General features: G+C 38.0%; 3 protein-coding genes across 3 annotated transcripts in view; 2 read left to right on the forward strand and 1 right to left on the reverse strand.

Annotated features, from left to right (window-relative positions):
* Positions 1 to 26,996, reverse strand: part of LOC134839262 (uncharacterized) — a 354,799-nt gene that overhangs the window by 141,853 nt on the left and 185,950 nt on the right. The gene's annotated exons all lie outside the window — the stretch shown is intronic.
* On the forward strand, positions 615 to 7,737 carry LOC134840609 (succinate--CoA ligase [ADP-forming] subunit beta, mitochondrial-like). The gene is made up of 6 exons (XM_063856537.1): positions 615 to 1,240; positions 3,415 to 3,584; positions 5,317 to 5,577; positions 5,683 to 5,874; positions 6,213 to 6,372; positions 7,133 to 7,737. Exons 1-6 carry the CDS (start codon positions 796 to 798, stop codon positions 7,294 to 7,296), a joined length of 1,392 nt encoding a protein of 463 aa, XP_063712607.1. The 5' UTR covers positions 615 to 795; the 3' UTR covers positions 7,297 to 7,737.
* Positions 18,037 to 24,632, forward strand: LOC134840610 (pumilio homolog 3-like). The gene is made up of 5 exons (XM_063856538.1): positions 18,037 to 18,756; positions 21,803 to 22,128; positions 22,601 to 22,843; positions 23,647 to 24,127; positions 24,235 to 24,632. Exons 1-5 carry the CDS (start codon positions 18,063 to 18,065, stop codon positions 24,552 to 24,554), a joined length of 2,064 nt encoding a protein of 687 aa, XP_063712608.1. The 5' UTR covers positions 18,037 to 18,062; the 3' UTR covers positions 24,555 to 24,632.

Raw genomic sequence — 26,996 nt, forward strand, 5'->3', positions numbered from 1 at the left:
TCACCGTTGTTCGCAACGGCCTTGCAACTATTGTAGCAGCACACTAGTTGCAACTCGGAACGTTCTCTGCACTCTGCTGCTGTTTTTCTTCAATTTCGACTTCTTCAATTTCGATCAAGTTGTTCTCGTCAGCGCAACCAACGTTGTTGTTCTGTTTTTTCACTCGTTTTTTGTTAAAAATGGCCGTTTCAGCATTTCTCAGAAATGTGACGTCATCATTCGAATTTTTGAAATTTTAAAATACTAGAATATTCCAGCCTTCACCGTTTGGCTAAACGTTCCAATAACGCCCTTAGTTTTTAAAAACCACCAATCCGGAAGGCTTACTGCTAAAATTCCGAATTCTGCAGAGATTGCATTTTCCACATTCTGGTCGAATGTCACAGTTAAAAACATTTAAAGCTCTGTTTAGACGTTAGCCAGTCGTCTTAGGACTTAGTTTTATTTTCCCTCGATATGTATCTTCCGGGCGAATGTTACAATTATCTGGCGTTCGATTAAAATAAATCAATACACGGACAATGCAACGTTTCTAATTTTTCAGATCTTTGATCGTTTTGTAAGTATTGTAAAAAGTTTTAATCCTGATGATGCACAAATTGTGCGAAAACGTTTGAATTAACATTTTAGATTTCTTATAAATCAATACAGCTTTTCAAAATTGATAGTTTATCCCCAATTGTGTTTCTAGAATTGCTGGACTGATTCTTTTGCTTGGTAGTTACGGATACGCACTTAAAGTACGATGGATAACAAACGTAATTGCTTGTCCTTTCAATTAATTTTGAACAGTGTATGAAAACTAGGTTTTCAGATATTACAAATGTACTTCAACTATTAGTTGGAACAATGAATTCTCTTGGAAGGAACCTGGTTTTGTTTCCGAGGTCCTTCATGAGACCTAAATGTGTCAGTGTAATTTACTCGAAGAGAGATCTGTCATTGCACGAATACTTGAGTTTCGAGATCCTCCGAGAAAAGGGGCTGACTCTGCCTCAAGCCCAAGTTGCATCAACACCTGCGGAAGCAAAATCTATTGCTGATTCTTTTCTCCAAAATAGTTCTATCGATGAGTACGTCGTTAAAGCACAAGTATTGGCAGGTGGCCGTGGCAAAGGAAGTTTTGTCCCTAGTAACATGCAAGGTGGCGTGAAGATGGCCTTTTCTCCCGAAGAAGTAGAACAAATCTCCTCCAACATGCTTAAGAATACTCTAATTACAAAACAGACGGGCGCTAAAGGTCTGCTTTCAAATAGTAGTAGTAGTAGTAGTAGTGTAGGCTTTAGGATTTCTCCATGGGTTTTGAACCCTCGTTTATAAGTTCATAATTTTTCCCGGTGGGTTGCAGTTTCCACACCAGCAAAGAATTCTCCACATACACAAGTTGTTTTCTGCAAAATTTCTGTTGAAGAATTTCCAAAACGTGTTTGTTATAGATATTTTCAGGCTGTCATAATCTTGATTTTCGAAGTCCACAATTTGGCTAAAGTAGTTGTATAGCGTAATAGAACGTATATAATAATTTTCATTTGACTTTTTCAGTCTTGTTGCATGAACAGCAATCTCACCACGTGTTGCTTGTCTCGTTCGTGATTCGTTTTTATGAATAATTGTATTCAAATCAATGTCATGTTTATTTTTTAGTAGTGAAACTAAGTACAATATGTCGTGTAATTCAAAGTACATTGAGAGTGGAAGGAGCTTTAAAAATTTCAGTCTTTCAGTATAACTCATTTTGAAGTTATTTGTAATCCAAGATGTCGCTCGTTTTTGTACTCTTTCTAGTTGTCTTAATTCTGCTTTGTTCGGATACCATGTTTGCGATGCATAGCTTATGATTGGTACGATGTATCCGCAGTATAAGTTTAATTTTGACTTTAAAGATGTTTTTTTTTCGAGATATTTCGTTTGATTTTGTAAAAAGCTCCCATTGCTTTTGATATGCGATTTTCAGCATTTACTGACCACGAAAGGTTGTGACACATTAAAATACCTAAGTCTTTTTGGGTCTTTGCGGTATCAACATTTGTATTAAATAGTGTAACTTCCATTTTCCCTTTGAGGTTTAACAAATTACATTTATCTTCATTCAGCGGCATTTTATTTTCTTTGCACCATTTTTCAACATTTGCCGTGTCTTTTTGCAGATGAATTTCTTCAGTAGACAAGATCTTCATATCGTCACAATAGCCAAAACAATCTGAATTCTCAATGCATTTGGGAAAGTCGTTAATGAATATGATAAAAAGTAGAGGGCCAAGAATTGAGCCCTGTGGTACACCGCTAGTTACTTCTTTCAGAGTTGATGAACTTTTATTGATTTTCACAAACTGCATTCTATCTGTTAGATAGTCTTGTATTATGTCTTGTATTTGAATGCTTAGACCTATGTTCCGTAGTTTGGCGACTAGGATACTATGAGGAACTTTATCAAAGGCTTTAGAAAAATCTAGATAAAGGACTGAGAGTGTTTGAACATTTTTGTCATCGTAGAGTTCATATACTTTGCTCAAAAATTGTACCATTTGTAGTACTGCTGACCTTTTTTGCCGGAAGCCGTATTGTGCGTTTTCCAGGAAAGGTTGAACTTTGGGGTATATATTATCAAAGATAATTTTTTCGAAGACCTTCGAGGCGGAGCATAAGAGGCTAATTGGGCGGTAGCACTCGACTGACGCCTTGTTCTTTTCTTTAAAAATTGGGGCCACTTGACTTGTTTTCCAGTAGGTCGGGAAGAGCCGCTTGTTAATGAATGTGCGGAAGAGAAGATAGAGCGATTTTGACAGAGTTTCAGAAAGATTTTTTAGGATTATATTACCTATACCATCAAAACCTGACGCTTTATTTGTTAAAAGATTTTTGAGAATGTATTGGATTTTGGTTTCTTCAATGTGTATTTGTGTACAGATTTCTTCTGTAGGAGAACAGTTTGTATTTCGTGCGAGAGGGTTAGGAATTGATTCCTTTTGATATACACTGATGAAAAATTCGTTAAAAAATGTAGCTTTTTGGGTGTCATCTCTTGTGGATTTTGTTCCAAAATCCAGTGTTTTTGTTCCACCAGATTTTAATGTGGATCCATTTATTTTTTCACGCAAAACCATGTAACTTCTTTCAAAACCATGCAAAAAATTTTCTGTGAAATGGAGTGATATATCAAACTTGACACTTTCAGTCGTGATTAGAGTCGAGTGGCAATGAAAAATTTCCTAAAATAACTTCAGTTGAAAGAGGACGCAATTATATTTTATCCGACTAAAACGTCAATACTGCGATAGTGAAGATGTTAAAAGTGGCTTTAGTTTTTTTTTGTTTTTATATTACATTGCAAAAATTGCTGTGATCAGAACACGGTGGTACTTGCAGAGAGGTCGACATTTAATTTGTCTTTTTAAAAATAAGCTGACCCTTTAGGAAGGCCATGCAATCAAGTTCTGATTGTGGAGAGGTTGTTCAATAGGAGAGAATTCTATTTCGCAATTGCCATGGAGCGCTCATTCGGTGGCCCAGTGTTTGTGGGAAGCGCTTCGGGAGGAATGGACATAGAAGCGGTAGCAAAAGAAAATCCAGAGGCCATTATTAAGGTTGGTCGAACTGAAAAAAAAACATGTGTTCTTTAGTCACGCAAAATACGGAACCACAAAGATGTAAAAGTTCGAGTTGTATTATACTTGCGAGCAGCGTAGTGTATAAGTATGAACCTTCTTTTTTCTAACCCAACTCGCAAATAAAAGTGTTCACTTATTTGGTGGCACTTTCGCTATAATCACGATCTGTACCATTGGAAATATCAGAGCATCTGTTCTCTGCTATATTTGTGGCTGGTGTTTGTTATTCATAAAGCGTCCGTGTTTATTGAGTGATACTCATTATCGCTAGGTCGCGATCGGTCGGAGATCGAATCCGAGAGGCGTAGACGAATTTTCACTAATTTGAGGCTTGTTTCAGTTTTTTCTTATTGTACTTATAGAGCTGTTTTTTGTCTTGTTCTCGCTAGAGTTTTCGCTAGCGATTAGCAAATTGGAACAAAGACCTTTTCTACGCAAATAATCTGTCGAAGATAATCGCTGATTCATTTCTTAAAATCGGTTCTTTCAATTAAGTCATATTTTCTGCATCTCTGATTTCTAAATACCCGTTCTATTCGAAATTTGTTATGAAAACCGATTTGGTATATTTCAGTTTTCTTTTCTTTTTATTCGGCTTGAAACATTTTGGCTATCGGCTTGGTCGTTAAATTAAAGAAAAAAGTGTATCCGTGTGTGTGTTTTGATGGGGGACTTAATTTTATGGCTCTACGATTGTCTGCTCAAGTATTGTCGGCCTTGTTACCGGATCATTATTCTGCCCGATGCTGTTTTACCATTCAGATGTCTTAATTATTATTTTTCTAAAACTGAACATCATTCGAGACAAATTGAGATAAATATATGAAAATGTTGAAAGGAAAATTGCTTCAGGAAAATTGTTCACGCTCAAATTTGCTTTTTTTGCAATTTTTTTTATTTATCTTAAATCCATTTTCAATTCATTTGCCGAATGAAGACAAATTATTCTCAGTTAATAAAAGTTTAGCTGGGACGAAAAACGGTCGCTTCTAGTTTCAAAAATGGACTTTTTTTAGAATTTCCAGTTGATAAAAATTTAACTATTTAACCGATTTCGATGATTGGGTTAGTATAATGAAAAAAGTGCCAGCCATAAAAGATTTTGAGATTCACAGAGCTCTCAGATGATTTATGGTTCTTTCAAATTCGACATTTTATAAATAGTTTAAAAAGTCTGGCACTCGCCAAATACGAGCGTGGAAATGGCGCGAAAAAACGTGATCGACTTCTAGTTTCGAAAGAAGAATTCAATTTATAGATTTTCCAGCGGAATAAAAACTTGACCTTTTGATCCAGTTTTCTCAAATTATATTAATTTTACGAAAAAAAGCATCAATCATAAATTGTTCTTGAAATTCAAAGAGCTTTAAGGGTATAATTTTTATCTTCAGAATTCGAAACTTGAAGTTTCCTTGTGTTCATTACTCCTCTTTTTCCAATTGCCAGTTGACTATGTTTTATAGCTTTCTTTGACACTGCTTAAACTGTCTGTTAGTTTTTAGTATCAATGATTTTTGAGATATTATTAACATGCAGTTTCAAATCAATTACAAGAAACCAACCACTCTAAAATTTATCAAAGTAATTGAGCAACAGATTAGATGAGAACTTTTTATGGTGAGTTAAAGTGATCGGAACCTTCTAGCCTACAAGCACAGTGACCGGCCACTCTCGTATTAATGAGTTGTTTCATCGGTATTCCTTTTAGGAGCCCTTAGACATCTTAACCGGTCCGACAATGGATCAGGCAATCTCGTTCGCCAAACGAGTTGGGATTCCCGAGGCTCAGCACAAAGAGGCAGCCGAGACGTTCATTAAACTCTACGAAATCTTTGTGGCCAACGATACGACTCTTTTAGAAATTAACCCCCTTAGTTTAGACTACAACAGAAGAATCGTCTGCATGGATTGCAAAATGAATTTTGACGACAATGCAGCTTTTAGAAGGAAAGAAATCTTCAGTAAGAAGGTAATTCGCTCGAAGTACCTTGAATGGCTTACGAAATCCGATAACCAGCCAGGCGTTTTCTGGCTGATAATAGTTTTTTCTTAATCGATTTGATGAATTTTGAAGGATTTATCGCAAGAAGATGAGCGGGACATCAAAGCTGAAAAGGCAGACATCAACTACATTGGACTGGACGGCAATATAGGATGTCTAGTTAATGGTGCCGGATTGGCAATGGCTACGATGGATATAATCAAGCTGCACGGCGGAGATCCCGCTAATTTTCTGGACGTGGGCGGTGGCGCTACTGTTGAACAGGTTAGAAAAAGTATATTGAAAGGGACATTTCCGTCATGCAACGATCAGCGCACAGGTTGTATAGCGCCACACCAACGCTTTATAAATGCATCTGCTTAATAATTAATGAAGGCTGAAAAGATCATGATGCTTTGTCATCTAAAATCTACCCGTCTAAATATTAGCACTTATGGATTTTTCTCTAACTTTCGGATTTTCCGATGTTTTGCAACTTTTCAGCCAAAACCTGAAGTTTGCAAATGAAGTTCAATGCATAAGGTTATCTCTGGTGAAACAAGTTCAATGTGTAAGGTTATTCATTTCAGGTAGAATAAGTTCAATGCGTAAGGTTATTTCAGGTGAAAGAAGCGTTTGACTTGATCACAAGTGACAAAGGTGTGAACGCCATCCTGGTGAATATCTTCGGCGGGATCATGTCTTGCGATGTCATCGCAGAAGGCATCATAAAGGCCGCGAGAGAGTTGCAGCTGAAAGTACCAGTGGTGGTACGGCTTCAAGGTAGGCGTCAATTCCTGCAGTCCAGTTTTTCACGCTGCCATTTGCACCATCGGAGAACGTTTTTCACCTTCAGTGTTTTTTTCATGATTTGATTTGGTTCACGTTCACTTCTGAGTCAATGATTACTTGGAAGGCGGAACAAATAATCACCGATAGAAGTTTTTTTGTCAAACTTTGATAGAAGTTTTTTTGTCATATTTTATTATTTTAATCAGAATATTGGCATTCATAAACGACTTTTTAAACAACTCGGTCATTTTTTCTGTTTCTTTAAGTTCTTTTTTTTTCGAAATGGGCTGGCTTTTCAAGTTTTTAAAGGATTAAGTTTTTATTCCGTAATGATTTTTCGGAAAATGTCGCTACGACCTCTTCAAATCATAGTTATTTGAGCACCTTGAAAATACAGATAGTTGTTTGATGACGTGTATGAATCTTGAAGTCTTTTGACATAACTAGACATTATTTTGCTATAAAAAATTTAGGATTTTAGTTAGAAGCTGATTGAAGTTTGAAGAATTTCATTTCACTCTTTAGGTATTGTTTGGGCTCTTTTTCCTCCCCCTCATGTAACTTTTGTTCGCATCGTCCGATTGTTATGAACATTAGTTCATGGTAAGCGAATTTGATCTTCATCATTAACCTTGTAAAACCACTCGTTACGCCATAAAGATAAAATTGATGTGATGCTTGTGCGAGGTGGTGGGGGAGGGGGGAGGAGGAAAAAGATCCATTGTTTCATTGTGATCAACATTGACTTCAGGTTCTCACGAGGAAGCTGCGAGAGAGCGAATCACAGCGTCTGACTTGAAGATAATCGCCTGTGACAGTTTGGACGAGGCCGCCAAGAAAGTGGTGCGCTTCAGTGACATTGTGGGACTAGCTAGAGAAGTGGAAGTGGACGTCAAGTTCAAACTGCCCATCTGAATAAATGAGAAGATGGAGTGAATAAATTGAATAGATTCGTTGAATGACTCACTAATTTAGACCATTTATAGTATTGTAACAAATCAAACTGCTGAGGATAAAAATTTATGCGTTTCTTTATATTCTGTGGTTGGAGAGTTACTTAAACACTATCAACTATTTGTTGTTCTGAAAACTATTGTTTGAATGAACTGATTCGATAGCAGAATATTCCGCCTCTACCGAGCAGAAATTGATCAATTAATGCAAGTTTTACAAATGTAGACATTTAATCTCCTAAGAATGTTAAGGAATAGTGCATCTAAAAAGCGCTCGATTCAGACTTGTAATTTTGAAGAAAAGCATGTTGAGCTTGTTCAACATGGCCGTTTTTCATTGTTCTTCACTAACTATTTTGGCTCAATAGGTTACGTATTTTGTTCTAATAAAGTGTACATAAAACGCCTTTTCTCTGAAAAACTGTTCAAATAATAGAAATTGACAGTTCAAATCAATAGAGTTAGAATTAATTTCAGACACAGCAATGAGAGACAAGTGGAAGAAGAAGCGAGTGAGGAGACTGAAGAAGAAGAGGAGGAAGATGAGGGAGAGGTCAAAGTAGAGGTCAAGGTCAGGTCAGGGAGAGAGAATGGAGTACTAAGGGCAAACGAGTTCTATACGATTGCACCAGTGCGTATCACCTCCTTATATTGGCAAATAATCGAACACAAGGTTGCCGCTGAAATTTGAACAAAAATGACGAGAAAAACAGAAGAAATATTTGCTGACGGGCTTGCTCCTGTTTCTCCTGTTGGCTCTCATGAACTTGACTTTTAGATGGAAATATTAAATTGTGCTTGTTATTTGTGGGTGTAAAGTTCTTGTATCCTCAGAAAAAGCATTTATTGGTTTTTATTTTTTGTCAAGAGTCAAGATTTTAAAGAAGTTGAGCTCTGAGTTTATGCGTTGATCAGAACAGAAGCCAAATATAACTTTGTAAGAACGTGCTGGCCTCTAAGAGAAATTATTAAGCGAAAATTTGCTGCTAAGTTTTAATAAAAAGGTTTGAAAGCCAACTTTTTGGGATATTTTGATCATTAAATTGCAATTTGGGTGATCTTTTCCGTTCGAATCCCGGCTGGACCTTTTCATAATGTGTGAAATGAAAATTTTCTCCAGGAAAGTTTGATTGTAGAACTATCGTGTGTCTGTTTCTTTTGTCGGCTTCATTTCCCAAACATTGATTTTCCTGATTTAAACGTTAAACCTATTTTTTATTATTGAAATGTCCGCTTGAATTGTTTTTTGCTCTTTTTATATTTCCTTAATCATCTTATCTATCGTCGTTTGACAAGCAAGAACAGACTTGTATGATTTTATACATGCCTGGGGGAGTCGGATGTTAAAGGGGCGGGATTTGTAAAGGGCAAAAATTGCAAGTTTTACTAGTCTAGTGGATTTGTAAAGGGCGGGATTTGGAAAAACCTGAAATTTTCTCCAGGAAAGTTTGATTGTAGAACTATCGTGTGTCTATTTCTTTTGTCGGCTTCATTTCCCAAACATTGATTTTCCTTCTGATTTAAACGTTAAACCTATTTTTTTTATTGAAATGTCCGCTTGAATTGTTTTTGCTCTTTTTATATTTCCTTAATCATCTTATCTATCGTCGTTTGACAAGCAAGAACAGATTTGTATGATTTTATACATGCCTGGAGGAGTCGGATGTTAAAGGGGCGGGATTTGTAAAGGGCAAAAATTGCAAGTTTTATTAGTCTCTAGTGGATTTGTAAAGGGCGGGATTTGGAAAAACCTGAAATTTTCTCCAGGAAAGTTTGATTGTAGAACTATCGTGTGTCTGTTTCTTTTGTCGGCTTCATTTCCCAAACATTGATTTTCCTTATGATTTAAACGTTAAACCTATTTTTTTTATTGAAATGTCCGCTTGAATTGTTTTTGCTCTTTTTATATTTCCTTAATCATCTTATCTATCGTCGTTTGACAAACAAGAACAGACTTGTATGATTTTATACATGCCTGGGGGAGTCGGATGTTAAAGGGGCGGGATTTGTAAAGGGCAAAAATTGCAAGTTTTACTAGTCTCTAGTGGATTTGTAAAGGGCGGGATTTGGAAAAACCTGAAATTTTCTCGAGGAAAGTTTGATTGTAGAACTATCGTGTGTCTATTTCTTTAGTCGGCTTCATTTCCCAAACATTGATTTTCCTTCTGATTTAAACGTTAAACCTATTTTTTTTATTGAAATGTTCTGTCCGCTTGAATTGTTTTTGCTCTTTTTATATTTCCTTAATCATCTTATCTATCGTCGTTTGACAAGCAAGAACAGACTTGTATGATTTTATACATGCCTGGAGGAGTCGGATGTTAAAGGGGCGGGATTTGTAAAGGGCAAAAATTGCAAGTTTTACTAGTCTCCAGTGGATTTGTAAAGGGCGGGATTTGGAAAAACCTGAAATTTTCTCCGGGAAAGTTTGATTGTAGAACTATCGTGTGTCTGTTTCTTTTGTCGGCTTCATTTCCCAAACATTGATTTTCCTTCTGATTTAAACGTTAAACCTATTTTTTATTATTGAAATGTCCGCTTGAATTGTTTTTGCTCTTTTTATATTTCCTTAATCATCTTATCTATCGTCGTTTGACAAGCAAGAACAGACTTGTATGATTTTATACATGCCTGGAGGAGTCGGATGTTAAAGGGGTGGGATTTGTAAAGGGCAAAAATTGCAAGTTTTACTAGTCTAGTGGATTTGTAAAGGGCGGGATTTGGAAAAACCTTTGGCGGGTTTTTGGCAGCTGGACCGGGTAAACCTGCATACTGGGTCCAGCTTTTGGTGAGGGCAGGAGACGTGGAACGAAACCCAGGTCCTGAAACATACGTATGGCCGATCTGTGGGAAGGAAATCAAGGATAGGCGGCAGATAAGCGTGTGGTGTCATTTAGGGGGGTATGTCCACATGAAATGCACAAGCTTGCGGAGTATCAAGGGATACTCAGATGAGTTTGTATGCGACCGGTGCTCCTGGTGTAAAGGAGAGGGAGGAAAGCGAGAGATAAGGGAAAGAAGACGAACAGAAAAACGGAAACGTAGGGAGAAGGTGCAAAAGACCAGAGCAGAAAAGAGGGAAAGGGAAGCAAAGACGAAGGGGAAAGGTAAAGTAACAAGGGTATGGACGTGGAACATACAGGGGGCGAGAGTCTCGTTCCCTAGACGGAATCGTTTTGCAGAAATCCTAAGATGTATAAGCAAGAGTAACGCGGAAGTGGTATTACTGTCCGAACTGAGGGAAAAGGAGGAAGGAATGAAATGGATTAAAGAAAAAGACATGTTTGGGGTCCTTATACACGGCAAAAGAAGCGGGATAATACTCCGAGACGAATGGGCGCTAGATTGGAGAGAACAAGGATGCAAGAGGACATGCGGGGACAGGAGTTCGGCAGTAGAGGTCAACCAAATCAAGTTTGTAGCGACATATCAGCCCCTTTGGAATAGCGATAGACGGGATTTCGATGCGTATAGAGAAGAGCTAAACGAAATGATTAGATGTGGCGGAAAAAAGCTAGTACTAGGAGGCGACTTCAACTCCAGTGTAGGGGACACCGCCCAGAGGGAAGAAGATGACGCGGTAGGACCATTCGGACTGGGTAGGACCAACGCGGCGGGGAGGGATCTAATAGAATGGTGTCACGAACAGGGGTTAACCTGGACTAGCTCCTTCTTTAGGCACAACAGGAGGGGAACCTGGAAGTGCCCAGGAAGAAGAACATGGCACAAATTGACGGATTCATGGTGAAGAAAAAAGACCGGAGCAGGGTAGTGAAGAGTATAAACACGGTAATAGCGGGTACATCTCTATCGGACCACAGGCCGAAATGCATGGAGGTCTGGAGAAGGAAGGGGGCGAAGGCAATTAGGAAAAGTGAGACTCAAAGGAGAATAAACTGGGAAGCTCTTCGAGATGGATCAATCCGGCAAGCATTCGCATCGACAGTAGACGGTAAAAGAGAGCAACAGGGTACGGGTGAGGAAAGTGAACGCCTAGTCAACTTGATTAATGAAGCGGGTACAGAAGTGTGCGGATTTGAAGAAAAGAAAGCACCGAGTCCATGGCTGGATACACATTTAGAAGAAATACAGGGGTTCAAACGGAGGATCGGGGCACTTACGAAGAGTTTTGAACGAACACGAACGGAAAACTTTAAAATACAAAGGCAGGAGGTCAGAAAAGAGTACAAGAAGGCTAAAAGAAGATGGGAAGAAGAGTGGTGGCTTAAACTGGTAGACGAAACAAAGGACGCCGAAGCGAAAGGGGATATAAGACGCATGTACAAGACACTAAGGTACTTAGGGGGGAAAGACCTCCAGAACATAGAAGAAGAATTTTTCTCGCCAGAAGAGTTCAGACGACACTTCATGAAAGTCTCGGAAGACAGATACGAGCGGGACGTCATAGAGATAATGAGAACGGCATCGTCAACAGAAATTAAGGACTCTCCAGAGGCAAAGGCAGCAGCGGAAGAGATGGAAGAAGCAATAACCTTCGTGGAATTCGAACGAGAACTGGCGAACATGAAAGACGGAGCGGCAGGAGTAGACAATGTAAGTGTTAGCGCAGTGAAAGCCTTAAGTATAGACACCCGGAAAGAACTATACCAATGCATGATGGAACAATTAGCCACACCGGTTGAGAACTGGGCCGACAAAGCTAAGGAAGGATGGGTCATACCCCTACATAAGAAAGGAGCTAGAAATGAACTCGACAACTGCAGGGGTGTGTGCCTACTCCCGGTGTTGAGCAGGATAATGGCAAGGATACTAACGAGTAGGATTAGAAAATGGGCGGAGAAGATAGAGGCATGTGGTGAGAATCAAAATGGTTTCAGAGAAGGACGATCGACGTGTGACGCAACGCAAATCATACTGAGAATAGATGAGGAAACAAGGAGGGTATTTGGGAAGGCGGAGACGACCGGGAACAGACCGGGAGCTGTACTGTTAGATATAACAAAAGCATACCCCCGAGTCAACAGGCCCTTATTGTGGATGGTTTTGGAAAACTTAGGAATGACAGAGGGTGTGATAGAGGTCTTGAAAAACCTGCATGAAGGAACGAAATACAAAGTTAAGGGTCGAGGGGAACTAAGCGAGGAATGGTTACCGGTACGAGGTCTTCGGGAGGGTTGCGCTACATCTCCGATACTTTTTAATGTGTATCACGCACAGGCGATGCGGTTAGCTGCCAAAAAACGAAGAGAAAAAGCGGCGGAGATAGGCGAAGAGTGCGGTCTAGAATGGTCGTGGGGACCAGGTAATAGTCTCCCTCCAATTGAAGTAAAGAGGGCCTTAAGGAGCAGCACCCAGGAAGTCTTTCGATTAGAAGAGTCCCTTTTCGCAGACGACTCAACTCTCCTGGGCTGGACGGAAGAATTAGCGGTCGGCAAAGAAACGGTCAAGGCGGAAATGATGAAGTTCGAGGAAAAATGTCACAACGGAAAAGAAGAATACATAGCTTTTGGAAGCGAGACAGCGAATTGTACGAGGATGTTAGGGACGCTAATAGGGAGGAAGCAGGACAGGGCAGCGAGGATTAAAAGGGGATACTGGGCGTGGTCAAAAGTAAGAAGATGGTTGTGGAAAACAAAGGTCAGTAAACGAACGAAGGCAATTATTGTACAGGCAGTGGTCGAATCAACAATGCTCTTTGACTGCAGTGCAAGAGCATGGACAGTGACTGATATGTCGAAGATGCAGAGCATGGCGGATAAATGCTACCGGTGGATATGGAATGAGGGGAGAGGTTTAACACTCTTGCGAATGGAAAGAGAGGGGGTCAATAGTTTCGAGATACGTAGGGTTCTGGGGATAACATCTATCAGAACAAAAATAGAGACGCGGGCGTTGGAAAGGATGGGCCACGTCCTTCGGATGAGCAACAACAGGACAAATAAAAAAAAAGTTATACTAGGGCACTGGACAAACGAGAGAACACAACAGGGTAGGTTAAATGGAGGCGTGGTTAATTACTGGAGGCGACTCATAAGGGAAGCGGGAGAGGACTGGACGAATATAGAAAATTTAACACAGGACCGGAAAAAATGGAAGGCGACAGTGAAAAGGAGAAAAGAAGCGCTAGAGAAATGGGAGAGTGAAATGTGCAGATACAGGGGAGGGGAGAAACCTAGGAGCCAGGCGAGGTATCAGGGAGAAAACTTAACATGCAGGTGGGAGGGATGCGGACGAATTTGTAAAACGAAAGGAGGTCTAGTGCAGCATGAACGACGAGTTCACAGGATACAGGAGAGGGTGTTTAAATGCGATAGATGCAACAGAACTTTCGCGGAGAAGCACAACTTAACAAACCACAGCAAGAGCTGTAAGGGGGACCAGATGGGTAGGTGTGGGGACTGCGCGGTGACGGTAACAAGGGGTAATATGGCGAGTCATAGGAGGAGTTGCGGAGGAGGGAGTGGAACGGTAGGGAACACGGCGGCAAGGGAGACGGGAGGTAACAGGTACACGGGGACCAGGGAGAGGAAAGAGTGTGGATCCTGCGGAGCCTGGATCACTGCTAATAACCTAGCCAAGCATGAGAGGAAGTGCCAAAACGAACCACCCAAGGCCCCCCGAGGGGCGTAAATGGGAAACAGAACAGAACAGAACAGGAGTCGTCGAATTTCTTATGTCGACAATACTTTTTTATGACATTTGTTTGCGGCTCAACGGGCGTCTGCCCAAGTTTTTTTGATATTGAACGCTGATGATTGCAAGCTTTGTAGGTGTATGTAGGATAGGTTGCACCTCTGTGTTAGATAGATAGGACACGTTTTCCAATCCAAAATTATTTGTTTATGTGCAAAAAAAGTAGCATAGTTTACAATTAACCGGTTTTTGAAGACACTTAGTTGTGTTGATTTTTTTGTTTTATAAATTTTTGCGCTCAAGTTTTTTGACATTCCGCATATGGTTTTTTTTTCCAATTTTAGTTCAATTCCAATTTTTTACGAAGGGGAATTCGAATTATGCTCTCCGACGATGAAAGAACAAATAGAGTTTATGCTCTCAGATGATGAAAGTGGAAAAACTTTAGTTTCGAATGTGGATTTTATTAGGTTTTCCTTATTGTTTGCTTTAGAGTCAACTTACTGTATTTTTAAGAACCTTTTTAAAACCTAAGTCGCAAATATTGGTGCCACTTTTTGGGACACCGTTACAGCTTTTTGATACCATGTGCTTTGACATTCTAATAGTAATAAGTTAACACAACTGATGTATTTTTAATTCATCAAATGAACCGAAAAAAGCTATTTGTTTCAAACAAGATAACAAAAATAAAATTTCGATATCAGAAAATTTCTAACTCGCAATATGTCTCGCAGTTTTTTGAAATGCATGATTTATGCATAACATGACTTTATGCCAGGCTTCCCACTTGGAATCTATTTTAGAGACTAGTCTCTAGTGGTCTCTAATTGGTCTCTATTTTTTCAGAAGACTCTTCTTGGTTTATTAAACCAATAAACTGTCAATCGTGTAAGATTTTTGAAATTCAAAGAGTTTCAAATAGATGCGTTGGTTTCTTCCGAACTCGGAAGATGATAATTATTCAAAAATGAAAGTAAACTCGTTAAACGAACGAGTTTCTAAGTGTAGATGAACAACGTAAAGTTTTTGTTTAAATTGTGTTTCTAACCTTTTTCCGTGGCAGTTTGACTTAACAAGCGTTATCAAATCGGAATGTAGACTTGTTTTTTTTCGGGTTAACAACTAGCGTAACAAAATCTGTTGAATCAATTGCTGACATGTTGATGTCTCATACTCATGCCTGCTGATATGCTAAACTCCTGGTGCAATGTTTGTAACTAAGAATTTTTTCAGAATTAATTGATTTTCTAGTTGGCTTCATGGTTTTCGTCCCAATTTTTGTAGGCTTGCTTGCCGGATGTATTAATTTTTTGAAATACTTTGTTTTCTAAATTGCTTGCTTTAAAATAAATTTATATACAAGGCAAGTTTTAAAGGTTCAATCAAACAAGCCCATTTTTTTCTATTCAAAGTTAGGGCCCTCGGAAAAGACAATAATTTTTAAGCGTTTTTTGAACCTAATCGACTTTTTTTTCGAAAACTACCCTCTGTAATCTGAGTTTTTGCGTAAAATCGAAAAAACGGGTCGTGTGAATCTCTTCTGTATAAGCGGCTGCGTCCAAAAGTTTTTTTTCACAATTAAAGCTATGGTTCTCGGAAAAGTGAAAATTCTGATTTATTGACTGTTTTTGGAAACTTTTTTGACTTTTCTCGATAACTACCTTGCCAATTCTTAGGTTTATTTGATCGATCGAGAAACTCTGTTTTGGCAATTTCCTCTGCTAAGTCGACTACGACCTTCTTTTTGCAGTTGATTGTTTTCGGAAAGTCAAGTTTTTGAACTTTTGACCGTTTTTTAGAAACCGACTTTTCTTATAAACCAATTTTTTTTTTGAGATATACGAAAATTTTGGTTCTTGTTTTTTTTTCTCAACATTTTCATTTTTTCTTGACTTTTTATGTTTGTGCTGTATCGTAAGTGGTGTGAAGCTCCGCTTCACCTCTGTGTTAAACTTGTGAGATAGGTTTCTTGTAAGCAGAAACTAGATTCTTTCTGGCAAACAACTTGTCTTACAGTTACTGCCCACTGAGCTCAAAGGATGAAAACCCTTCCTCGATATAAGATTTTGAAGCTTTTTGTTTTTCCTACTTGTTTGGCTGGGATTCATTCCACGTATACTACAGGTGAGTCTCTAGACTGAATATTTTTATTGAAGCGGTCTTTAGTTTCTTATTTCCTTGTCCAAAATGATGATTACGAAAAGGAAGAAATATGAGTTAAAATTTAAGCAAAATGAATTCTCACAACGACTGTGCTCAAATTTTTCTGTTTCTATAAACTTCTGGGAATGCTGTAGTGAGTTATCTGCCTGTGTGGTACAAATTGATATAACTACTCGAGGCACTGCTAGTAGTTCTTTTGACGTTTGTTTTCTACTTTTTATTGATGTTTTTTTAATATTCGTTCAAGGGTTCACGAAAGAGTGACAAATCATTTGAAAATTCTTCCTGTTTATTCGTAAACGAAAATGTCTAGTTGGTAACACTTTTTCAACGTGTTTCCAGTTCTTTGAAATGGTTATTTAGTTTACGTGACGTCTCAGTAGCGATTCTTATAGCTTTGCAAAGAAAATTAAGTTTTCTGTCTTTCAGTTCCTAGACTTCATGAGCGTTTTCCACGTCGTTTTATTTTCTGAGATAATTTGTGTTTTTGCCGTCTCTCACAGACTTTTGGGCGTTGCTTGAAATTATTTTGTTGGAAGTTGCTTTTACTTTTTTTGGAATTGATAGTTTATTTGAATTCAAAACCTTTCTAAATTTGGTTGGCGGATATTTAATTCAATATTTATTCCATACAATGAAAGTTTATTGTTTTGATTTTTTGTATGAATGCTCTGTTAAGGTTTATAAGCTATTAGAGTTATCTGAATTGCCATTTTCAGACACAGCAATGAGAGACAAGTGGAAGAAGAAGCGAGTGAGAAGACTGAAGAAGAAAAGGAGGAAGATGAGGGAGAGGTCAAAGTAGAGGTCAAGGTCAGGTCAACCAAGTTAATCTGAAACCTTCTTCCATTTATTTCACAATTGAAGCTATGTCATTCTTCACAAAGTTGACTGGCTTTCGAGTGACTGAAATTGGATTCAGACCTTACCCAATGACTGATATCGACCTGAATGGATCTTTGCGTTTTGAGCTGAGAAATTGTCTTGCAAAATTTTAGTTCTGAATGCTTGTAACTAATAAAGTTTCTTCCTAGAAAACTTTTGATCTAAGAGGAGTAAAACTGAGTAAAAATCAGATCATTTAATTTTTGAAGAATTGAGTAAAGTTCATATCAAGTCATCGTTCATGATTTTTTTCATTCTTCCAACTTGCAAGAGCAAGTGTAAAGAATGAAAATCTGTAAGAAAATGTGAAGTTGCTTTAGCGAAACTTGGAAAAATCAAAAATCCTTCCCACTTGGCCTAGAGGTAACGCGGTGTCTTATGTACCCTATGGTCTGGGGTTTAAGTCCCGGCGGGAACTTGTTTTACTCAGTATATTTAAATTGAATTGTTTTGAATTGTCGCGAGAAAAATGAATTGTCTGCTCATTTGTAGGCCTTGTTGCCCTATATGGAATTTTCTTGTGCTGGCAGAATTTTTCAATGTAGATTCAAGTGTTTTTGTTTTACTCCTGGAATTTTTAAAGTTAATAGCCCTGACGTTGTAAATTTTCCTTGCTTAAAAGCTTTATTCGGCCTAGTCGGTTTCCACCTGTTTTAATGGGTGTAGTTACCGTATTGTGTCAATTCAAGTGCAAAATATGATTGATTTTGCTGTGAAAAGATCAAGTAGTTTGTGTTGCAGGATTTCAAAGTTCTGAAACTTGAGGTGATTGGGTTTTACGACTCTTTTCTGAAATGATTTTCATTTTTCCCCAAAAATACTTGATTTTCGATTTTTTTATGCTCGTCTTTTTTATTCGCTAGCTTGCTATGCTTCTCTTGCGCTGTATCGCAAAATATGCGAAGCTCCGCTTCGCCTCTGTGTTAATAATTATTTCGAAAGCTACCTAATGCCAAACTCAAAGTTGTTTCCAATGTTCAAGCTGTTTTTTCGTGTTTGTTTTTAATTTGTTTGCTTAGCATGTGAGCTGTTTACCATGTTTGTTACTCAAGCTTCGAAAGAAATGTATTTTGTTTTTCAGTTATGACTGTAGTAAATAAGCGGCCAGCTGAGTGGAAGGTAGGAGAAAGTTCTTCGGCCGCCAGCTCACTCAAGAAATCCAAACTGTCTCACTCGGCCTCCCTGGGCAAGAATCTGTCCAGCAGAGATTTCTCCAAACTGAAAAAAGCTGGAAAGACTGGCAATGTCAACTTGCGTCAAATCAAAACATCCAACCCAATTGTGACTAAGCTGGAAACAGCGCAAAATGGAACTGACAGCGATTCGAAAGTTCGTTACCACTACTCACATAAGTTTGGAGAGGAGAAAGCATCTTCAAGTTCACTGAGTGAGACAGTTGACAAAACATCATGGAAAAAATCTTCAGATTTTGACAAAAGTTCTTGGAAAAATTCATCCACAGTGCAAAAAAGTGGTAGAGAAGCTTTGGAAAAACTAACCAAAAAGCAGAAAAGGAAGCTGAGAGAAAAGAAAAGACCTCATTATGAAGACGTGGTGGATATCAAAAAAGTGTGGGAGGAGTTAAGAGCAGAGAACAGTAAGGAGAAACAAGCCAAGCTGAGTGAAAAGATTCTGAATAAGTTGTCGGATGAGAAACTGCTGCAGTTGTGTCATTCACACGACACTTGCAGAGTAATTTGCTGGGCCTACAGATTCGCCAAACCGGATCTGAAGGCCAAAGTCTTTTCAGTGTTGTACCCTTCGTTTGAGAGTTTAGGTAATTTGCTTTCTTATTCAATCTATTTTTAGATGATTTTTAAATATCACAGAACGTAGTGAAGACAATTATAAAGGCTGTGTTGATTTTTGTTTTCTTTTTACCCTTGCGACAAGCAAGGATATTGCAATCGGGTACTTAACTTTCCCCTCGTAAAAAACTTTGTTCACAGGACTCTTCTGGACTCATCTTTAGTAGTACCTTGTTTATTCAGAATGTATTCAAATTTCTCAGCGTTCCCCGCCTACTTAGCCTGAAGGTTACAAATACGCCTGGAATGGCAATGGTCCCGGGTTTGAATCAGACCAGGACCTGTTTTTTTCACACGGGAGATATTCTGTTTTAAAAAAAAACTGTCGAACAATAATTTGTCAGCTTATCTTTTGTCGGCTTAGTTTTCACATCCTGAAATCGTTTTTTTTTGCTGCGCGCTTTTTTTGTTAATATTACTCTTCGTGTTTGATTTACTCCTTTATTTTGTAATTTTTTTGCCTTCATGACTTTGTATTTGCGTTGTTTTTTTTTCGCTTAAAAGTCTGCTTCGGCCCAAATTATTTCGCCCTATTCTTTATCGGTTTAGTGACCTAATTTTGGGTCTTTTCCAGGTGAAACATAATTTCTGCGCTCTCCGCTTTTTTTAATTTGGTTGTTTGTTTACCACTCGGTTTGTTGAAATTTCATTGTTATGGAATTTTTTTTCACTTTTTTGAAGTATTTTTCAGTAACTTCTATTGGTTTTCACAAAAGGGACTAGGGTTTTAATAGACAAGTCTTTTTCCATTTTACACCTTTCTCTTCAATCTTCGAAAAAGTCTATGGGGGAATAATTAACCAGTCTATACTTCATTTAAATGTGCCTGAGTGCTATCTCCCCATGTTTAAGCTTTCTCAATTTTGCATGTTTAACGAAAAAATTTTGCACGTTTAATCTACATATTCAATATCTAAGCTATAAGCCAGGCCGATGGAAAGGCCCAAGTCTATAGCAAGTACGCCAGGATGGGAGTGGAGGAGTGCAGCGTAGCGCAGCGCAGCCCAGTGTAGTGTAATTTAAAGTTGGATTCATCTCTCTACACATGTAACGGGCAATCTTCGTTTCAGCTTTTATTTCAGCAAGTTTGAAATGAGTTACCTCATGGTGGGGTTCTGTCAGGGTTGTTTCAGGGATTGCAAAATGAATACCTAAATCTTTTCTAGTTTTAGAACTATGCCGTTTCTTGCGATCTTCTCAAAAATGGGTAATCTCAACCCCATAGTGTTGTGCTGCTGGTGTGCACTCAGGTGTTGCAAATCTTGCCTCCTAATATACCTGCTCAAATCCTCTTAATTTCAGAGATATGACGTTTTTTATGTTTTGTTTTTGAGTTTTAAAAAATAAAACACTTGAAAAATTGTGACTCGTAACCTTATAGTGGGGTTTTGTCAAAAAACTCTAATGGACTGCAATTCATGACTCCAAATATGACTGCTCAAATTCTATAAGCTCCCGGGTTCGACGTTTTTTATAATTTTTTTAAAAAAGGTTTCACAAAAATTAGGTTTCAAAATTTTCACAAATTTTGAAGTTCTCAATCCTACAATTTGGAGCTGTCTGGGTGCTTTCAAATGGTGGCCAGTTTTGCCTCCAGAAGTTACTGCTTAACGCCGTTATACCCTGAGATATGGCGTTTATACAATTTTTCAGGACTAAAAAGTTGAATATTTCAAACTTGAAAAAAAACTTTGCAAAGTTTGAATTTGTCGACATTGTGGTGGTGTGATGTCAACAATTGCAGATATGGCTCGCATACTATAATTGGATAAATAATTTTTTCTTTTCGAGATATGACGTTTTTTTAGAAAATTGTTTAAAAAATGCTCAGATTTTTTTTCAATCATCGAAAGTTTCTACCCTACGGCGGTGTGATGTGAAGTTACCCACAAAGGCTGCAGGAGTGGCCGCTAAGTTTGACTGGTCTAACCCTTTCGTTATTCTCAGATCCAATCAGCCATCCATTCATTCAACAAGCCATTCCTTAATTTAGCTATCCTGACAATTAGCAATCTATCCACCAAACCAAAAACCCATCGATCAAGCCTTTTTCATCAAGGGATTCATCCAAGTAGCCATCCATTTATCAAGCCATGCATATATCGAGCCATCCATCCATCTTGTTAACCAAGCCAACCATGCTTTCAGTCATCGATCCATCCATCCTTCTATCTAGCCATCCAACCAACCAGTCATCCATGGAAGGAGCCATGCATCAGTTCCGCCACCACTCAAACAATCCCTTAAAATTTATTGTTCCAAGTTTTTCATGACAACTATTTTTGTTTTTGCTCGATAATTTTTTTTCGAATTTTCATTAAACGCTATCGAATGTGTTTCTGGACGCGTTTTCCGCAAACAAAACATCATTCCAGATAATATTTGGAAATTTTTTCTGTGGACTTTGTGGCCTTCTTTTCCGTTCCTGTCTGCTAGCTGGCAATGCTATTATTGTGGTATCTCAATTGATTCGAAGCTCCGCTTCGCCTATGTGTTTAAAAGTATGCCTAAGTTCATGTTGGCTTATAAAATCGAAACATTTTTTCTGTCTGCTTGAGTTCATTTTGTCTTTTCCAATTGTATATTGTTTTTTTTTAAAAAAGACATAAGCGTTTGCTTAAAAGTTTAGGCTCTTTTTCACTCCCAGAAAATTTTACTGCCCTCAAATTTGAGTTTTAATTTTGAAAAACCGTTTAAAATTGCCAGAAAATTATGAAGTTTTGCACGGGGAACAAATTCATCATTCGAACACATTTTTTCTTCATACCTAGTAGCGAAAAATCTCAACCGTTACGATAAATAGCGTGCAGAAGTATTACAAAAATGGAAAGTTTGCAAAATGAGGGAGGTTATAAAAGAGTCAAAATGAATATGGAACAATTAATACAAAAGACAAATTGCTTAAAATAGAGACGTTTGTCTTTGGTTTGGAGTTTCATAATTACCCTTAAAAAGTATGGATCTTCCAAGAAAAATTTGAGTGTTTTCGATGTTTTATCTTGATTTTATTCTCAGCCAAATCGAGATATGGGAAACACGTTGCGCTGGCCCTCATCCGTCACAACAGCAAATCCCAAAATGTGAAACTGATCTCATCGCTTCAGAACAAAGTGAAGGAAATGTTTGTCCACTGCTTCGCCAATGAGGTTGTGGAGGAGTTGTACAACTGCCACGCCAATCAGAATGAGAGGACGGCCATGCAACACGAAGTGTACAGTCGCTACTTTGTCATGAAGGCGGCCGAGGAGGAGAAGGAGAGAGAGGAGAAAGAGATGGGGCAGGGGGGCAAAAGAGGCGAGAGAGAGGGCGAGGATCGAACTATGCAGATTAAGAGTCTACAGGTTCGTCGGATCTTATACCAGAGGATGCTGTTTGTGCTTACGGCATGTGTTAAGACTTGTGTTTTTAGCCTCTCCTGAGTAGCGAATCTCTGAAAAGTAACCAATTTTTGTTCTTGATCAATTTCATTGGAGAAGTGTACGTCCAAGTCTGTAAGAAGTTACTGGATACGATTAAGTATGAAGTATTTGTATTGATGAAGCAGTGGTCGTCTTATTTAATCTCATTTTGACTCTAATTAATGCCTAATTGTTGGCAATATTGGTAACATTGAGGAACTTAATTGTCAAAAGACAGGTGCATTTAAAAAACAGATTCATTTGTTTTTTTTTACATAGTTTCAAGGAGCTGAAGTGAGTAGCAAATTGGTTTCCGGCGGTATATTGAAGTTTTAGCGCAGTTAACTTAGTTCAGGTTCGTTGACCGAAAAGGATATTTCCAACAGTTTAAGAACATTGTCCAACCATGTTTCAGATGCTGCTGGAAAAGAGTCCCAACCTGCGATCGCCAGTGCTGACATCAGTTAAAGCATTTGTGCTCAAGTGCATCTCAACTTCCGCAGTCAGACACTCCTTCGCCCACAAGATCATCCTGGAGTACTTCACAGTGCTCCACCGGGATACCCAGCAGGGGGGCAGAGGGGTGATTGGGGCAGAGATTGTGCCGCTGTTGAGGGACTGGCTCATCCAAATGGCACACACGCCCAATGGCGCCAAAGTCAGTTCAATAAACTAAATATTGTAGAAGAAATTGCGGCCTTTTAATATCAATTTTAGAAACAGTAGAAGAATTAAGCAATGATAGCTGTTCACTGTGCAAATAGCACAGAATGTTTCGAACATAGTCGTAAAAATACAAAAAAAAGCTATTCAAATGAGTGGTGTGATTCAATCTTTTTTTTCAACGTGGTGTGATAGAAAAAATCTGAACGAAAAATTACAACTTAGACATATTTGTCAGTCATAGTAGAACAGGCAAATTAGGCAACAGTTTTGTTAGAAAAATGATTAGAAAAACAAAAAATGTTATTAGAATGAAAAGAAAAACTCATAAATTATCCAAAAATCACTTTTACTCGACTGAAACTAAGTTTTCGCCGGTTTCAAACCGGTCTTTCTCGACACTACAAAAAAATTTTGTGCATTTTTTAATGTGATTCGAATCATTACTGAAAGGGCTGTAATATGATGTATCACTCAACTCAGTCCAGATTATTTGTGGTACCTGATTTTGCGTGGAAAACAAAAAAAGAAAAAAACTAAAATTCCCGAATACAAAATTACTCCCCATTTTCAATGGTCGGAACAATTAATCTTTCATTGTTTTCCGACTATAACAAATGCGTTATTCATTTCAACTTTTTTCTTGTTTAGTTTCAAACTCAATTAATTTGGCTGAAATCGAGTGATGAAAATATTTGAATTTGATTATAATTTCGCACAATTGCGAATGATCGAATACTCTTAAATGTAATCATTGTCGTTGGGAACTCGGTTGCGTAACATTTCAAATTATTTCAGGTGGTTCTCTACGCACTGTGGTACTCAGACACGAAAGACCGCAAGGCGATTCTGAAGATGTTCAAGGAGAAAATAATAGAGACGAGTCAACACGAAACGGCATACCTTATTATTTGTGCAATTCTAGACTGTGTAGACGATACTAAACTGATCAACACGACAGTTTTGCAACCTCTCATTAAAGATTTTGACAAAGTTGTTAAAAATAATTTCGGTCTCAGGTGTATTATACATGCAATTTACCCGCGTTATGGACTTCTGTTCAACGTGGAAGTTACGAATTTATTGGCCCTTGGAGACGATAATGAAAACAGTAAGAAGCCGAAAGACGTGAGGTACAAGGAGTGCGCACAAACTGTTCAAACCAAAGTGCAAGAATACTTGATTAATGCACTTGATGGAAATGCAGCTGCTTTTGAAGAGAAGGCCAATTTTCACTTGGTGTCTGCATTCTTAAAGAGCTCATTTGTCGACGCAATTGGTAACAGTGAATTCCCAATTTTTTTTGCACTAGAAAAAATTGTAATTATTAAATAAATATAATATTTGAATTTTTTGTTCTATTTTAATCCCCAGTAAATGTTTCAGTCAAAACGAAACTTTTGCAGAAACTTGCCAGTCTCTACGCAGAAGATGACAGTTTTCCACAAGCGTTCTTAAGCTTTTCAATCATGAAAGGACTGCTAGCTGAAGAACATCTGTGCAGGAACGAGTTTGCAGTCATTTTAGCCTCCCAATTGAAAGAATTGCCAGATCAGAAGCTACTACAATGGTGCAAAGATGAAAGCTTCAGCAAGAAACACACAATTTTGGTGAAACTAATGCCTTTGAATGAAAAACTGAATCTCAGAATAACTAAATTGACCTCAGTTAAGTCAGAGAAAAAGAGAGGCAAAAACTCAAAATGAAAGGTCTTCTTTTGTCCTCGATTTTTGGAAACCGGAATGCCATGTGAGCTTGAAATTAAATTTAAATGTTGAAACTTGGTTTCTATCTCAACCCTTCCGCATGTCTAGAAATGAAATTTGCGGAACTGGCCTGAAATTAAGCCATTGAATAGTTTTCAATATAATTACCCATGCGATAACCAAGGGTATTGCAATCGGGTACTAGACTTTTTTCCCCTGTATATAGCTTTTCACAGAATGGTCATAATTAAGAATAGTACATTTAACTTCAGCTCATAATAAGTTCAAATTTTTTTGCGTCTCTGGCACTTTTGGTCTGTAGGTAGCGAATACGCTTGGGACTGAAAAAGATCTTGGGTTTGAATCTGACAGCACCCTGTTTTTTTTTTTTCAAACGAAAAATTTTCCGTTTCAAAAAAGTTAACGGCTTATTATTTGTCTGCTTATTATTTGTCTGCTTATGTTTTGTCGGCTTAGTTGCCACATCTTAGAATTATATATATTCTAATATTATGTATGCAAACATTAGTTGCTTGATGTGTTTTTGTTTACTTCTGCTGTTTGTAATTTTGTTGGTATATTTTCTTTTTTTTTTCGCTGAAAAACTTTTTTTGCTCGAATGATTCCAGTTTATTTTTTATCGGCTCAGTGGCCTAATTTTGATTCGTTTCAAGAGAAGCAAGTGTTCATGCTCTTCTTTGGATCGAACATAATGCTTAAAAAACCTGATAGATTTTATAGTTTTTCATGACAACAATTTTTTCGGCTTGGTTTTTTCGTTTCCTTTTTTTTGTGCTTGATAGGTTTCGGCCTAGATTAAAGCGGCGTTATGGCCTCACATTGCGTCTTTCGACGAGCGAAAAAAGTTTTTATGTTTGTGAGTTTGAAGGTGAGGGGGACTAAATAACTTTTTATTAGTCTTAATTTCTATGATTTCTTTTTCGATTTTTTTTTACTTCATACGTAATGTTCTGTAGTCTATTGGCTTAGTGGACTCATATCGTATCATTTGACGAGCGACCAAAGTTTCGTGTTTGTTTGTTCTCACGGTTTTGGGGACTTAGTAATTTTTTAACTCTCTTAAATTTTTTTTTTTTCGTCTTAAAGGTTTTATCGATTTTGTTAACGCTTGGTAATTTTTCGGCTTCGTTATCGCTCGCTAATTCCACATTCCGTTGTTTTGGCATGTTTTTGCTTCAAAATTAGCCTTTTTCAATTTGATAGATCTAGCTTTTTGACATTTTTGATTTTTTTTTGACTTTCTTGTTTTATATCGAAAGTGGTGCGAAGCTAGCTTCGCCTTTGTGTTATTTTACCAGAAACAGTATGGCTTTTGAATCGTCACATTACTTGAGGAGTTAAAATGAACCTGAGCGGCCGTGGCCGAGTGGGGTAAGGCAAATGTCTCTCAACAAGAAGATCGTGCGTTCGCAACCAACTTCGGTCACGGTTAGAGGGGTCCTAGTGTCAACCTCAAGGCGGGACCGGCTACGGCGAAATGGATGACATCCCCCTTCCCCTTCAGATGGTTCTGCTGTGACACATAAATATTTTTCAAGGCTAATTATTTTACATGATTATTTTACTTGATTAGAAAAAAAAACAAATCAAGATTGTCATTGTATTTTTAAGACACAAGAATGACCACGTTGTTATTATATAAATGAGTTAGCGAGCGTTGTTTTATATCAATAATTCGCATATTTTTTCTATTTTTTTAAATCAAAATTGACTGCTAATTTGGTGACAATTTCACTGCATAGCCTTGGCAATTTAATGACCCCCGTTTCCTCAGCTTCATTGGTGGCTTGTGTTTGGCTGAGGGGTCGTAAGAACCACTAGCTCCAAGTCGGCGGTTCGTTTCCAGCACATCAAAACTTTATTGTGTCAAGGTCCTTACCTATTCCTTTTCACTTTTTTGAGCTAATTTTTGCGGTTTTCTCGCATGTGTTTGCGAAGTGCAGCTTCGCATATGTGCTGATATCTTTATTCAGTTTTGGACAGCGCTTGCGTACAACCGCCCGGCTCAGCACAATTTGCTGCCTGCATTTTTCAAGAAAGCATCAAAAAGAAACTACAGTTGCTGTAGAGCATCGCTAGGAACAGTTTTTGCCGCTCAGCGGTCAATCAATTTAATTAAAAGCAGTTATCTAGTCATATACAACCAATTTCTGCGAGCTGCTAATAGTTGAAAAAATCTGTTCAATGCCATGCGAAGTTTTTTTTCCACTAAATTTCACTGCTGCATTAATGCTTTGTTTTTTTTTTGCTGAACTAATCTGAAACACGAAATTGTTCTCCAGTTATTCAAAAATTATCGAAAAAAAATTTCATTCTTGATTTAGATTTTTTCAAAATATTGTCAGTTTTCAAATTTGATTCAAAATAATTATCCTTGCGATGAGCAAGAGTATCGCAATCGGGTACTAGACTTTGTTCCTG

Source organism: Symsagittifera roscoffensis, chromosome 2, assembly GCF_963678635.1.
Source record: "Symsagittifera roscoffensis chromosome 2, txSymRosc1.1, whole genome shotgun sequence".
NCBI lineage: Eukaryota > Metazoa > Xenacoelomorpha > Acoela > Convolutidae > Symsagittifera > Symsagittifera roscoffensis.

Bases quoted from the DNA above. Each gene is read 5' to 3' on its own strand.
- LOC134840610 (XM_063856538.1), top strand. From the start codon at position 18,063: ATGACTGTAGTAAATAAGCGGCCAGCTGAGTGGAAGGTAGGAGAAAGT. The intron at 18,757-21,802 runs GTAATTTGCTTT...TTTTATTCTCAG, and splicing joins CCCTTCGTTTGAGAGTTTAG to CCAAATCGAGATATGGGAAA. The intron at 22,129-22,600 runs GTTCGTCGGATC...ACCATGTTTCAG, and splicing joins TGCAGATTAAGAGTCTACAG to ATGCTGCTGGAAAAGAGTCC.
- LOC134840609 (XM_063856537.1), top strand. From the start codon at position 796: ATGAAAACTAGGTTTTCAGATATTACAAATGTACTTCAACTATTAGTT. The intron at 1,241-3,414 runs GTCTGCTTTCAA...CTGACCCTTTAG, and splicing joins AAAACAGACGGGCGCTAAAG to GAAGGCCATGCAATCAAGTT. The intron at 5,578-5,682 runs GTAATTCGCTCG...TGAATTTTGAAG, and splicing joins AAGAAATCTTCAGTAAGAAG to GATTTATCGCAAGAAGATGA.